Source organism: Ambystoma mexicanum, chromosome 1p (assembly GCF_040938575.1).
Source record: "Ambystoma mexicanum isolate Mex_15411 chromosome 1p, UKY_AmexF1_1, whole genome shotgun sequence".
Lineage (NCBI taxonomy): Eukaryota > Metazoa > Chordata > Amphibia > Caudata > Ambystomatidae > Ambystoma > Ambystoma mexicanum.
Genome location: NC_090921.1, coordinates 1,304,096,727 through 1,304,112,387, shown reverse-complemented (window position 1 = coordinate 1,304,112,387; position 15,661 = coordinate 1,304,096,727). Strand labels below are relative to the sequence as shown.

The window sequence follows — 15,661 nt, the reverse complement described above, 5'->3', positions numbered from 1 at the left end:
AGGACACGCAATCCCAGACTCGCTGGTGGTGACCAACACTCGCAAGAGAGCAGGGGTTCCCCTTGCCACGGGAGAGTCACCCCCGGACAAGGAGTCCAAAAGGTTGTATGCCTTAGGCAAACGGGTTACATCGGCGGCTGCCTATACAGTCCGGATTGCCAATAACACGACGTTACTGGCAGGCTATGTCGACGCCCAATGGAACCTACTCCAGGAAGGCCTTCAAGAGGTTCCGGAACCAACCAGAGCCAAGCTTCTCGCCATTGTCTCGGAGGGCAAACTTGCCAATCAGAATGTAGTAAAGAATACCCTGGACACCGCAGAGACACCAGGCACGTCTCTCACACAGGGTACTCTCCTAAAGAGGCACGCGTGGCTGCGCACGTCAGGCTTCAGGCCTGAGACCCAGGCATCCATTATGAACAAACCCATCGAAGAGGCCAACCTCTTCGGGAAGGCGGTAGACGATGCGGTGGAGACAGCCAAGAAGGAGCACGAGACTATTAAGTCGCTGCACCAAATTTCCCAGAAACCCTCTTCAGAGGGGCAGTAATTCTCTGTGGTCCTTTCGAGGACAAGCCCGCGCCGCTCAAAATAATTTTGGCACGGTCAACTTCAACTCAACCTGCTGCAAGCCCCACTTACTACCCCCAGAGGGGTCAGAAGCACGGAAAGAATAGAGGCAGGGACTCCAATTCCAGAGGAGCGTCAACTTCGGGTCAGAAATGACCACGAAGTCCAGGTCGCCTCCCCTGTCGGGGGGGCGATTAACATCTTTCCTCAAGGCATGGGAGGGGATAACTTCAGACCAGTGGGTCTTAAAGACGGTCGCCCATGGTTACTGCGTGGAATTCGCCCGACCTCCACAGTTCAGACTGCCGAAACATCGACGCCTTTCACCGGAACATCTGCAGATCCTAATCCAAGAGGTGGAAGCGCTGCTGGGAAAGGACGCCATAGAAGCCGTCCCGATTCTTCAGGTAAACAAGGGTATCTATTCAGTGTACTTCCTTGTACCCAAAAAGGATCTCATCATGCGTCCTGTTCTAGACCTGCGCCTAGCGAACAAGTTCATAAAGCCCCAGATGTTTAGCATGGTAACACTACAAGAGGTGATCCCATTGCTAAAACAGGGGGACTTCATGACAACATTGGATATGAAAGATGCATACTTTCATATTTCAATGCTGCCAGCGCACAGAAAATTCCTAAGGTTCGTGATTCAGGACAAACACTACCAGTTCAAGGTACTCCCCTTCGGCATAGCCTTGGCGCCAAGGGTGTTTACCAAGGTCCTGGCAGTGGCAGCGGCCCACCTGCGCAGACTTTCAGTTACAGTTTACCCTTACCTCGACGATTGGCTCATCACGGGGGACTCGTTTGACGTTTGTTTTTCGAACACCCAAAAAACAGTAGACCTACTGTTCAGCCTGGAATTTTCTATCAACCAAAAGAAATCCAGCTTAGTCCCCAGCCAAGTAAAACAGTTCCTGGGGGCTCTAATTCATACGGAAGACGGTCTAGTCTTCCCTTCCCTTCCAGCGAGAGGGTTCAGAACATGCTCTCTCAGGTTCCTCAGTATGTAGTCAGTCGAGAGGTGACAGTACGCAAAGCTATGCGTTTGCTAGGGATGATGGCGTCATGCATATACTTGGTCCCGCACGCGTGGCTGCGCATGCGTCCCATGCAAGAGTGGCTCAACAGCCAGTGGTGTCAGGCCAGCGGACAATGGGAAGATCTGTTAGTTGTCTCACCAGCCCTCGTTCTCTCTCTGCAGTGGTGGTCGAGGGAGAACCTCTTGAAGGGGAAAACTTCACCACCCCTGCAGTGGAAGCCACTCTCGCGACGAACGCATCTCTCACAGGGTGGGGGGCTCACCTGCTTCAACAGACAGCGCACGGAGTGTGGTCCCCTCAGGTAGCGTCCAACCATATAAACCTACTGGTCCTAACCGACAGCACAACAGCAATGTATTACCTGAACAAACAGGGGGACACTCACTCTCCAGGACTATCCAAGCTGTCCCAAAACATCTGGATATGGGCTCTCAAACACAAGATGTTCCTGATATCCCAACATGTTCCAGGGGAACTCAATCTTCTAGCAGACGTACTCAGCAGAGATTTTCCTCTGCCAGAAGAGTATGAATGGCCACTGCATGAAGACATTGTATCCAACGTCTTCGCAGAATGGGGGTTTCCAGAGATCGACCTGTTCGCTACTCAGGAGAACGCCCAATGCCAAGATTACGCCTCCAGGTACCCCCAGAACCGATCCAAGGGGGAACGGTCTCTGGATAACTTGGTCGGGGGAAATTTGTCTATGCTTCCCCCCCCCCTCTCCCCCCCTCCCCCAACTCCCTTTCTGAACAGGATAGTACACAAGATGCACCAGGAACCAGTCACCATGATTCTGGTGGCTCCCATGTGGGCCCGCCAACCTTGGTTCGCGCCCGCCAACCTTGGTTCGCGCACCTGATGGAAATGTCCCTCTCCCCACCAGTCAAGCTGCCCTGCCCGTACAACATGTTGTCTCAGGACAGGGGGGAGACTCTGCACCCATGCCCACAAACTCTGAACTTAGCAGCCTGGCTCCTGAGGTCATAGAGTTTGGACACCTGCAACTCCCTCAAAGATGCATGGACATACTGAGGGAGGCAAGAAAGCCTAACACACGTTATTGCTATGCCAGCAAATGGAAACGTTTTGTCATCTGGTGCAGTTCCAAAGGCGTCAATCCCACCGATTGCTCGCCTTCACACATTGTGTTATATCTAACCCATCTGTTGGACTCTGGGTTAGTCTTCAATTCCTTAAAGGTTCACCTAGCGGCGTTGTCAGCCTACACCACGTCACAGCACAAGGTGTCGTGGTGGAAAATACCTTTGATTAAAGCCTTTATGGAAGGGGTTAAAATAATGTATCCCCCCATCACTCACCCAGCCCCTGGGTGGGATCTACATGTGGTTTTAACTAGGCTCATGGGACCCCCTTTTGAGCCTATGCATAAAGCTAGTCTGAAAGACCTGACTTACAAGACAGCCTTTCTAGTAGCGATCACTTCTATCAGAAGAGTTGGCGAACTACAGGCCTTCTCGGTTTTGCACCCCTTTGTTACAGTCCACAAAGATAAGGTAGTTCTGCGCACTCATCCCAGATTTGCGCCGAAATTTATTTCGAAGTTCCATGTGAACCAGTCAATCGAACTACCCACGTTCTTCCAGAGACCTACTAACATGGCCGAAAGAAGCCTTCACACACTAGATGTGCGCAGGGCTGTCATGTTCTACATGGATAGAACTAAACCAGTGAGGAAAACTAAACAATTCTTTGTTTCAGTGGCAGCTGGTAGAGAAGGGGATCCTGTCTCTAAATCAGCAATATCAAGGTGGATTGTCAAATGCATCACACTATGTTACACTCTTGCGAAGAGAGAACTGCCCTTCAAGCCTAGAGCACATTCTACTCGAGGCACTGGGGCATCCATAGCATTCATTGCAAATGTTCCCCTAGAGTCCATTTGCAAAGCGGCAAACTGGAGTTCTGTACACACCTTTACAAAACACTATTGCCTAGACACTCATTCTAGGTCTGATTCTCAGGTGGGACAAGCAGTACTAAGACATCTTTTTTCTACTGTTCCTTCTCACAACCCACCTCCAACTCCGGGTACTGCTCGCTAGTCTATGCACAGCATGTGATTCTAAGCAGATTAACAAGCATCAGAAGACATGCATTACTTACCGTAAAAGCATTTCTGATGATTGTATCTGCTTGGATTCACATGCGCCCTCCCTGCCTCCCCGCTCGGGTTGGAAGGAACATAGACTTCTTACTACTTTCTCTCTTCATGTACTCACTCGCTATAGGCTTGGGCTCCCTCATGGTTAGAAAAAATACAATCGGAGGGACCTCGGGGCGTGAGGGATTTTGGGTACTACACACGTCACGATAGGGATAGTGTTTCAGACACGCCTATGCTGACATCCCCTTTCGGTCCCCTGAAAGACAAGATGCAATACTCCGCGGTTACCACTGGATGTTGGACCATATGCACAGCATGTGAATCTAAGCAGATACAATCATCAGAAATGCTTTTATGGTAAGTAATGCATGTCTTATTTCCAACCCACTTGCACTGCACTTTTATTCTATTTGGGCTGTGTGCGCCTACAGCCCTAGGCGAATATTAGAGAAGCAATCTAACCCTATAACATGAATCTAGAAAAGATCAGGCTCACTAACAAAGTGACATAATGCCCACCATTGATCAACCCATTTCAGTTTGCTGAAACGTTTTCACAGTAAACTACACATGACACTTCTGCTTTGAGGCATTAGTGTATTTATTGGTGGTTCCTTTTACTTAAGATCATTATTTCCAGCAGCATGTATTTTAGCAATCTGAAATAAAGGGAATAAGAAATGTGTTAAATCCTCCATGCAGAAGTGTTCGTAGGGGGACCCTTTTGGCGCTCAGAAATGATGGTTGAAATGAAATGCTGTATGAATCTCCAAACTATATAGGTTTGTGTGTTCCTTGCGGGTCTTTTCAAGGTACTGTGGTGAAGTGAATGAAAGATGCCGAGTCTATCGGACTATTTGTTCATTCCCTGGAGAAAGCAGATGGACAGATCAGGGATTTGCCTTGAACACTTATTCAGGGTTCAGTTTACTGCTCTTTTATGGCACAAAAGAAACCTCTTTTTCAACCAAAAGAACTCTTTTGTTCTTCATATGCAAATGTCCCCTGTAATAATTTTTGCCAAGTAGGATGTCCTGCACTGCTCTGCTCCTTGTGTAGCTCACTGGATAGTGTTGCCTCTTTTTTATGTTTTGGATGTCTTGCACGCTGCAATCAATTTATGGCCAGGGACCAAAGGCTTGTTGCCTGCGGGTCCCCATTAAAATGGCAAGTGGGTTTAAGTGTCAGGTGGGACTCTACAGCAAAGCTGTGTTTACATGGTAAACAAGGAAGCACAAATGTGATAGACAAGGCCAGGCCTTCCTACGTCTGTGAAGTAGAAGCACAAAGAGGTTTTGATGAAATCTGGCTAGATGAATGAATGGGTATCTCATACTCCATGCCAAATCCACATCTTGTGTGTTTGCCTGGGAAGAAGCACAGAAGGGTTTGAATATAGTGACCATACCAGATGGGGTGCCCGCCAAATGTTTGAATGATGCAGTATGCTTTATTGGTAGATGAATGTAAAGGGTTGTCTACCAATAGAGGAATCGGCACTGCACCTTTTGTCAGTCACTGGGTATCATCCAAAAGCAGTTGGAAGAGGAACTTGGAAATGGAAGGCTTTTCCCCTGCTTGTGCTTCAGAATCTACCATCCAACGTGGGAAGTCCTGCTTGGCTTTGGAGGCCCCAGACCTTACTCCACATGTGAGACAAGAGAGAACCAACTCTTTGCTCCCTTCCCAACACTCATCTGGCACAGTCTACTTCCTCACCCTCAGGAGTCTGTTGTAATTGGTGTCTTCAACTCAGTCTACCCTGCAAAGGACTGGCAATAGGTAGTGTCCATGACCTACGACTGAATAAGACTTCATCTTACCTCCTTTTAAATACTTGGTCATTGCCTGCATTTGTTTGGGTACCAGAGTAGATACACCGAACCACAGCAGCTGGTGTTTCTTGCTTGGCTCCAGCAACATCATCCAGGGTCCTTGTATTGTTATTGGGTAGGGCAGTGTCTGCTTACCATGTAGCTTCATAGCAGGGTTGAGACTTTGACCACTCCTTTTCCTTCCAACAGATGCTTGCTGGTGATTTTTGATACTTGGAACAACGCTGGCCCATAAGTAACAGTTCGACGCGAGCTAAGCACGACTTCAACTTGTGCTGACTTTGCCTAAACTCTGACCGCTCCCCTTTGTATGTTTAGGGAAAGCATTGGCTTTTCTCAATTTGTAAGAACTCTAACCTTAAATCTCGTTTTAGGTGCTCAAGACTTCTACAGAAGTCGTGACACCTAAGACACTACTCGCCTGTTTTCATTTATGCTACAGACACTACAGAGGTTTTATTTTGACTCTTGTATGTAATATGTGGATATTCGTGTGTTGTGTGTTATTGCATGTTTCTCTATACCTTTTAACCACCCAACTCACATTCTGAGAGTATAGGCTTGGCTCTTCTACCATGTTTACCCCAGGAGAGTCTGACCTATTCACAGCTTTGGAACAAGTTGATCTTTGTGAACATAGGGTATAGGAAAATCCTTCTACCAACTGTTTGACTTTGTATTTGTGTTTTACAGCAAATGGTTCCAGTGTAAAACAGTTGTTAATAAAATAATTAAAATCGAGCAAGTAAACCTATTGGCAAAATTAACAAAGAAATCCCATAAACTGTAGGAAACACTGACAATTACCCATAGCCAAGGGAGCTTCTCCCCATCACACATTACTAAGACTCCCTGTGCTTATTGTTCCAGATGTTTTGTTTCTTGCACTTGTTTTGATTTTGTAATTTACCCTCACATTCATGATAGCATGTATGTTTTTTCCCCCTTTTTTTCATTGGTTGCTGTTTCTTGTTCACTTTTTGTGATTAGTTATCTCAGATTCCTGCATATGAATGAGTCAGCAAGGGTGGCTGATTATTAGGCAGACAATTGAACCAGAATGTTTTCTAGGCCATTTCCAACCATACACAACGTCATTGATCATGTGTACAGAATTTCTCTAGCCCCCTTTTCCATTAGTTTTCTAACCCCCTGCAATTCACCTTCTGTTTCAGATACAAATGGAGATGGGATTCTGGATGAACAGGAGCTTGAGGCTCTCTTCACCAAGGAGGTACATTGACTTTGCACTTGCATAAATGAAACTCCTGTCCTGCTTAAAAAAACGGGCTAGGAAAGGGCCGGATCTGTCTCTCAGAAGGCCCCTTTCAACATTGTTAGGAGACGCACAGCAAAATGTAAAGTAATTGGATTGGATGCTCTCTTTTTATTGGAATGCTAGAGCACTGGGGGTATGAAGGCAGGTGGGGCTACAGAATAAAGTGGCATACTCAGCAGTGCCTAGGTCTTGTAGGTTGTGGTTTCTCCCTGAGAACAAAGAGATAACTGAGCTGTGGCAAATTGCATTCCAAGTAGCAACATGACTTTTATTTCTTTCTTCTTTTGTCTCCCAACATATGCGTTGTAATCTGAACCGTTCCCTCATCTATGCTCTTCAAATTATTTGTGAGATCCATGTTGTTTTCTGCCCTCTTCCCTTTCTATTATGAGAAGCTGCTTGGTCACAATTTCATTTTTGGGTTTCCTTTTGCGATGTTGAGTAGTCCCCTATATTTTGTACTGGCGTTTTAGTTTCCTAGACCTATTGAAGTTCCTTTGACAGTAAAAAAGAAGTCCCACTCATTTATGGGGTGCTGCCCTAAGTCGCCCATATGGCTAACTATAAGTAGGGGTGCCTCGTGAGTATCCAATGTGGTCCCTGTGTGAGAAAGTGTGTTGGGAGTGTGGGTTAGTGGCAGCTGTAATACTTATTTTTGTCTACACAATCCAGTAGCCTTTTTACTGCATTGCTAGTTATTGCCTCTATGAGGCAAATTATTACCATTGACATGGTCAGTGGTCCGAGGTTATGGGAGGCATGGACGGCCATGAAGATTCACAAGGCCTTGTTGCTTGTATTGCAATTAAGGGGTATCGGGCCATGTGTTCTGTTTAGACCAAAACGCAAATCCTTTTCCAGTTCCTAGGGACATCTGTCAGGGGTGCATTTTGGCCCCTCTTTTAAACATGTATATTAACACCCTGGTAAATGTATTCACTTCTGAATGGCTTAATGGTTCCTTTTGTAGGAGGAATTTCAGTATCACTGGTCAGTTATTCGGAAGATTCCATGTTAGCTAGGACTGGATACTGTTCAGCATTTGGTAGCTGCCTAGGCAACTTTTATGTTTGAAAAAGAGCTGCCAATCAACCTTATTGTTAGGAAAGATTTTCTTTTTGCTGCTTTTCTATCATCGACTTCTATGGGACACCTTTTCTTTTTGCTTTTAACCCCATCCTGAAGTTTTGGAGGTAAGCTAAGCCTTCTGCTTTACTTCCCTTTTTCTCATTCTTATGGGGACACTGATCAGTCCATAAGACGATCAATGCTGCTGAGAGACTGTCTCTCTTTGCAAATGTCTTGTTTTGTTAAAATTGCACACATCATCTTAAAGTGAACTGCAGTTATGATACTTTGGATCCTTATTTCGAATGGTTTGTGTCCTCCCATGTATTCCTCGTCTTTGATATTCAATATCCAGCTTCAGCTGCTTCGGAAAAACATTTTTGGTAGAGGGCGCTGTGCGTCGATGCAGTCGACTTGATGTCCCTCAAGGGCCTCCATCTTGAGGATGATGTAATCTAAGGCATAAATAGCATGTGCAGCACCCGTTGGCTTCAGTTCTGTTTTTCTGAGTAAGCTTACGCTTCGAGAACTATGGCGCGCTTCAGTATTTCCTTGTGAAATATACAAAAATGTCTTCGACACCGACTACCCCAAAGACCAGGTTTAAAAAGTGTCAAGACTGCGATGCCAAGATGTCACTGACCGATCCGCATCGAGAATGCTTGTGGTGTCTCGGTGTGGCGCACAAGACCTTGGCCTGTACAAAATGTCAATCGATGACCGGAAAAGCTCTGAATGAGCAAAAGGGAAATTAGCGGTAGGTAGAGTCCCTAAGACATCCCCATCGACTACCCCGTCGAAGAAACCTTCTTCTGACGATGCAAAAGGAAACTATCCTTGAAAGAATACAAAAAGGTCCAAGTGAAGGAGTGGCTCCCACCATTCGTTGTCGAGGAAGTCGATGAAGAGGCACCATAAGTGGCCTACTTCGACTTCCTGGTCCAACTCCTCTGCCGAGGAAAGCTATATCCTGTCCCACAAAGGCCTCCACTCCTGTCGAATGGGAAGCATTCAGGAAAGAAATGCTTAAAATATTCAAGAGCCAAAAACGCTCAACAAGTCGAGCTCCTACCACGCCTTCTGAAGCCGGTAAGGAAAGGGCTCGAGCCAAATCCTGCCGCCTTCAAGTCCGGGACAAAGCCCATATCCACATCAATAGCCGTTGAGGCCTCAGCACGATGAGAAATCATTGAGGGATCCTTCGAGTCCTAAGTTGAAAGACAAGTCGAGGTACTCGCCTGCGGCTCCATCGACGTCGGCTGTACCATCAAAGCCAGCAGGCCCATCGACACCAGTGGCGCCATCAATGCCAATCGAAGCCTTCGATGGCATCGAAGTCGAAAACGTCTTCCTCAAAGACATCGACGACTCCTTGGGCACCCGGTTCAAAATATTCGAAACCCTTGACGCCATTACCTAAAAAAAAAAGCTTCATTCCTTTACCAAGAAAGGATTGCTTTAAGTCTCTGGCCTCTATTTATGAAGACAATGTGCCATCTGATAATGATGTTCCCTTTGGTTTGCAGTATGGCACACCAAATGTCCTGGATAGCTTACTTTCAGGAGTCCAGACTGCAAGATCTATATGAGAAATTGCAGACAGTCAATGGAGTGGACACTTCACCAGAATTAGAATTTGGAAAGCCTGAGTTAGTGATGCCTCGTACAGGCAGTTGACGACCAGGGTAGTGGATTACCTGGGATGGAGCAGACCTGCCCCGTCCCCCTTTCGAACAAGATGACTTTACAGATATCATTGAAAAAGGTCCTCAAATGGATCCCATTTTACCTTTCCACATTGCTCTTCAGAAGAGAGTAAGTGCCAATTGGGAAGCAGCGGAGTTGAGTCCGGCAGTGAATAAGAACTTGACAAAAAAATACCGTACATCAAGCAGCGACCCCAGCTACTTATCGAAACACCCTACTCCAGAAAGTCTGGTGGTGCAGGCGGCAACCACTACCTCAAAAACAGGCAGCCTATCCAATCATCCCACTGGATAGGGTTGACACAAGGGTATATGCTTGGTCCAGAAAGGTATTTTCCACCGGGAGCATAGCTCTTAAATCAGCCAACTCTACACGTGCCGTGGCAAAGTTTTCATACACTCTATGGGACTGCATTTCTATGGCGGCTGAACATATTCCCAAAGTGGAGGAAAGAGACGGTTTCTTAGCCATTATTAAGGATGGCAAGGAAGCCAGGTGGGAGTCTCTACAGTCTGGTCTGGATTCTGCTGACCGCATCAGCAGAGCCATGGCGGCTAGCACCTTCGCAGATTTGCATGGTTAAGGAAGTCTGGATTTGCACCGATGTGCAGTCTAGACTCCTTAACATGCCTTTTGACAGGTCTCATCTTTTTGGCAGCAAGGCTGACGAAAGCCTTGAGTAGCTTCAGACCTCGAAGGTGGCAGCCAAATCTTGGGGTGCTGCTATTAGACAGCCTCAGCCTTTTCACCCCAGTGGACCGTCTTGGAGGGGTAGATACTGTCACTACTACTCCTCAGGTGGAAGAGCGAGAGGAATGGCTGGTCAAAGAATCCAAAGAAGATTCCCCTGTGGTGGACGAGGGAGAGGTGCAGAGCCTGCTCAAGCAGGGCGACGGGGGCCTGGGAGCACAGCCCTTGCCCCAGCGACATATTCCGCCTGCACCTCAACTGCCACCCACACCTCAGGTAACTCCTAGAGACCTTCCGGTGGACATCCTCTCTGCACTACATACGCTGGTCTCTGATTCAGACAAGGATGCCTATTGCGCCGGCATGGGACGACGGGTCATGTATTCTGCTGCAACTACCATCAACACTGCCAACGCCTTCGCCATCGTGGCTCGTTACGACCGGGAGATGTAGTTCAAGATCGCTCCCATCCTGGACTTCCTCCCCGACAACAAGAGGTTGAAGCGCTGGAAATTCTACAGGAAGGTGAGGTGGCGTCGGACCACGCCATCACAGTGGCCACGGACATCGCTGATGCAGGATTCTGCCAAATGGGCAACCGCGTTTGCCTTTGTCGTCGTGGCTGTCTCAAGGCCACCAACTTTCGGCGGGACGTTCAGTCAAAGGTGCAGGACATGCCCTTTGACGGGGACAATTTGTTCGGGAAGGCTGTGGATGAGTCTCTCCAAGCCATAAAGACAGACACGGAGACGGTGTGTGCTTTGGGCACTCTTCAGCAACGTAAGCCATCCTTTCGGACCTCAGGCGGATCCTCCAAGGGGTTTGGCAGAGGCTCCTCTTCTTACCGCCAGCCCTCCCGTTCTTCGACCCAGGAGACCAACAGGTGCCACTCCAAGGCCTTCGGAGGAGGACATAGTCGTCACCAAGGTCCCCAAGGCGGCCCTTTGACGTCCACGCAGGATTGAACCGGCTGTGGCGTCGGGCCCCCACCCGAGCACTCCGGTGGGAGGCCGGCTGGCGAACTTCATCAGCATGTGGAAGACCGTCTCCACCGACGGTTGGGTGCTGAACACTCTTGCCCACAGACACACCCTGGAATTTAAACGGAAGTGTCCCCAAATACCACTGGTGGCCCTGCAGGATAACCACAGCCCTCAGCTGCTGCTGGAGGTTAGGGCCATGTTAAGGAAAGGTGCAATAGAACTCGTCCCAAAGAGGCTCCGGAGTGTACTTCCTCATTAAAAAGACCGGGGGCTGCAGGTCCATCCTCGACCTTCGTCGACTAAACAAATACATCAGTGACCAAAAGTACTGCATGGTCACTCTTCAGCATGTGCTCGGACAGCTGGAAGAGGGGGACTTCCTGTCATCGCTGGACTTAGACAAGGCATACTTCCACATCCCCATCCATAATGGGCACCGCAAGTTCCTGCGTTTTGTGGTTCAAGGGAAGCACTACCAATTCAAGGCCCTTCCCTTCGGATTAAAGTCGGCCCCAAGAGTCTTCACCAAGTGCCTGGCACCAGTGGCAGCGCAGCTGCAACTACGGGGGATTCACGTCTACCCTTATCGTGACGACTGGCTGATCCGGGCCAGCTCGAAGGAGATCGCAGTCGACCACACCTACTGACGGATCTGGGGTTCTCGGTGAACTTTGCAAAGTCCTGCTTGACTCGCAGGACGCTCTGTTTCTGGGATCCTGACTCAACACAGTGGCGGGCCTGACGTCACCGTCGGAGGAGAGGATAGCGGCCATCTTGGGCAAGGTACAACGGCTGTTGGCCCTGAAGATCGGCAAGGTGAGGTCCATCAAGTCTCTGCTCGGCATGATGTCATCATGCATCTAACTCATTCAGCTGTGCAGGCTACGGATACGTCCCCTACAGGAGTTCCTCGACACCCGTTTGATACAAGTGTCTGGAAGCTTAGAGAACAAGATCACACTCGACAAGAGCTTCCGTCGGGCGATACAGTGTTGGGGGGGTTCGCTCTCATCTGTCCGTAGGCACGGATTTCCAGACCCCAACGCACCAGGAGATGGTCAAGACGGATGCCTCCCTGGAAGGATAGGGAGCTCACACCAGAAGTCTTCACGCAAGAGGCATGTGGCTACCAGAGGAGAAAACGTTGCACATCAATCTGTTGGAGCTGTGGGCAGTGCTTTGGGCCCTCAAGTCTTTCCTTCTGTCCCTCAAGGGCAAGGTGGTGTGGGTCTTTATGGACAATACCACCACAGTGTTTTACATCAGGAAGCAGGGGGGCACCAGGTCCCCGGTGCTCTCCAAAGAAGCGCAGGACCTATGGCACTGTGCCGTCGCCCGGCGGATGTTCCTCATCCCGTTTCATCTGGCAGGAGTGAAGAACACAGTCTCTGACTCGCTCAGCAGGGATCTGCGCTCTTGCCACAAGTGGGAGCTTCGGCAGGACAAAGTGGATCACGTGTTCCGCAGATGGGGCAATCCCCAGATCAATCTATTTGCGACAGCGACGAACACCAAGTGCCGGAGGTTCGCCAGCAGGTTTCCCCAGCCGGGAAGCATGGGGGATGCATTTTCATTCCCCTGGCACGGGCTGATACTGTATGCGTTCCCTCAGTTGCCGTTGCTTCTTCGACTAGTCGATCAACTCAGATGGTCCCGGTGCAGGATGATCCTCGTCGCAACGGCATAGCCGAGGCAGATCTGGTACCCAGACCTTCTCGACATGTCAGCATCCCCTCTAGTCAGGTTTCCAGTGGTCGCAGATCTTCTAGCCAGGGAGAAGGTGCAATTCTCCACTACGACCCAGGATCGCTGAACCTGAATGCCTGGCTTCTGCAGCATTAGAGTTCAGGGATTAGGACCTCCCATCAGATTGCAAGGAGGTACTTGCCAAGGCCAGAGCATCATCTACTCTTAAGTGCTACGGACATAAATGGAAGAGGTTTGCCGCTTCGTGCTGTGCACAGAAGATCGACCCTCTACGAGTCACAGCTCTGCAGGTGCTACCGTATTTGCTGTTGTTGGCCAAAGCAGGACTGGCCCATGCTTCCATCAAAGTTCATCTGACGGCTATCTCCCGGTCTCCGGGATGGTCGTCGCTATGGTCTCACCGTCTGATTAAGTAGTTTGTCAAAGGACTGTTTTGTTCATTCCCGCCGGTGAAGGCTCCAGCCCCGGTGTGGGAACTCGGTGTGGTGCTGACTAGACTCATGGGCCCTCCATTCGAACCTATGCAGACAGTTCCACTGAAGTTCTTGTCATGGAAGACAGCGTTCCTCGTGGCCATCACATCTGCACGGCGAGTGGGTGAGATTCAGGCCCTGTCCTGTAAGCCACCTTATTTGACATTTCACGACACAAGGTGGTGCTGCAGACGCACCCCTCCTTCATGACCAAGGTGCTGTTGTATCATCTAAACGAGCCCTTGGTGTTGCCTGTGGTTTTTTTTTTCCGACGCCTTCGTCGCCGGCCGAGAGGACTTTGCACTCGCTGGATGTGGCTAGAGTGCTAAAGTTCTACGTGGACCGCAGAAAGAGTTTCCGGAAGACGTCACAACTTCTTGTGAACTTTGGCCCTGTGAACCATGGGAAGGCCCTCTCCAAGGCTTCCATTTCCAGTTGGCTCTCCGGCTGCATCACCCATTGTCACCGGTTGGCAAACCGACCGTTGCCTGGCCGTCCGAGAGCCCATAGCGATTGCTGCAACTACGGCATTCCTGTCTGGTGTGCCCTTGCTGGACATCTCAAAGTTCTACTGCAGCAACAGGGATTCCAGGGAGGAGTCCAGAGTCGGCCGAGCAGTGCTGCGCAACCTGTTTTCTTGAAGGTGAGCCTGGTGAGGAGGTAAGAGATGCTTAAAAGTTGAGCCTTTGCCACCTCCGGTGGTTGTGCATGTGTGTACTGCTATGTATTTTTTATTCATGAGCATATGAATCCATGCCAGACCCCATGCTGGAGAAGGAACAAGTTACTTACCTGTAACTACTGTTCTCCAGAATGGGTCTGGCATGGATTCACATGCAAACCCTCCCGCCTACCCCTCTGCGGCTCTTCTCTTGGTCCTACTGCCACTTTACATAATACCAAATCGGAAGATGGCTGCCAGAGGAGGGGCTTGGGTAGAGGGCAGTCATTGGCTGGGGGCAGTCTGACCCAGAGCTCAGTGATTGGTTGTTCGAAGAAAGACCGTTCAGAAATGAAACTGAAACTGTTTTTTTTCTTTACCGAGGATTCCCAGCCTGACGACGGGGAATATTCATGAGCATATGAATCCATGCCAGACACATGCTGGAGAACAACAGTTACAGGTAAGTAACTTACAGTCTTTCTAAAGTGAACTGTCAGGCCCCTACCGCACACAAGTGTGCGCAGGGGCTGACGGGCTCTGCGAGACGAGAAAGCGGAGGACGAGGAGAATGGGTTAGTGTCCATGCGTGCGTGCGTGCGTATGTATGTTGGTGTGTGTGTGTTGTATGTATGTGTTTTGGTTTAGGGCGTGGGGAGGAGCGGGGGGGAAATCCCACGTGAGAGGGTGGGGAGGTTTTGGGGAGGGAAGAACAGGGGATGAGGAGGGGTGAAACCGCCCAAATATTTTTTTTAAATGGAAAACCTCATTTTAAAGGTCTCAAGAGAAAAAGACCTTTACAATGATGGTTTTCCGATCAAAAGAAAATAGTTCAAAGTAAATCTGTCTTTTTCCCTTGAGACCTTCAAAAAAGGTAATTTCACATAGAACCTGAACTACTGCTCAGGGCCTTCACAGATTTGGTAGTACAGCAGGGCTTCACCGGGCCAAACGCAGGAAGGGGAGCTGGCCCTCTTTGGGAGTCTACGGATCTTCACTTGGATGCTATTCTACACACAATACTTGGCCCAAACGCTGATCTGGCGAAATGCTGCAGGAGTCTTCTTATCAGAAATCCTGGCTGGAAGCAAGTTCCAGCCCGCCATTCGTAATGATCTGCACCATTCAAACAGCTAGCAGTGGTCCAATCGGGGACCACATGGGTTTCATTCATGCCACTCACCTAGGCCCTCATTACGACCCTGGCGGAATTCGGAAAACGATGGCGGAAATGCAATACCGCCATCGAATAGCGCTCGGTGCGACTATGACCCGTCACCGCAAAGTACGAAGCCATTAGCGACACCGTAGTGAACGCCCACGCTAACTGCACCAAGCACGCGCGCGCGCGCCATGCCAAACCGCAAACACCACCATGGCGCAAGGGTACGCCAATTCCGACCCTAGCGGACATGTACCTAACGCCATGAAGCATGGCGGAATGTACCATTCCGCCATGGTGAGAAGTACGGCATCGCGAATCAACCGTAAACGGCCCCACTGAGTGCCTGTAC

At 49.2% G+C, this 15,661-nt stretch overlaps 1 protein-coding gene across 1 annotated transcript in view; it reads left to right on the top strand.

Annotated features, from left to right (window-relative positions):
• NUCB1 (nucleobindin 1) overlaps nucleotides 1-15,661 on the top strand; it is a 684,805-nt gene that overhangs the window by 450,913 nt on the left and 218,231 nt on the right. The window contains exon 8 of the mRNA XM_069606079.1: nucleotides 6,755-6,813. Within this exon, the coding sequence (XP_069462180.1) occupies nucleotides 6,755-6,813 (59 nt within the window). The remainder of the gene's footprint in view (nucleotides 1-6,754; nucleotides 6,814-15,661) is intronic.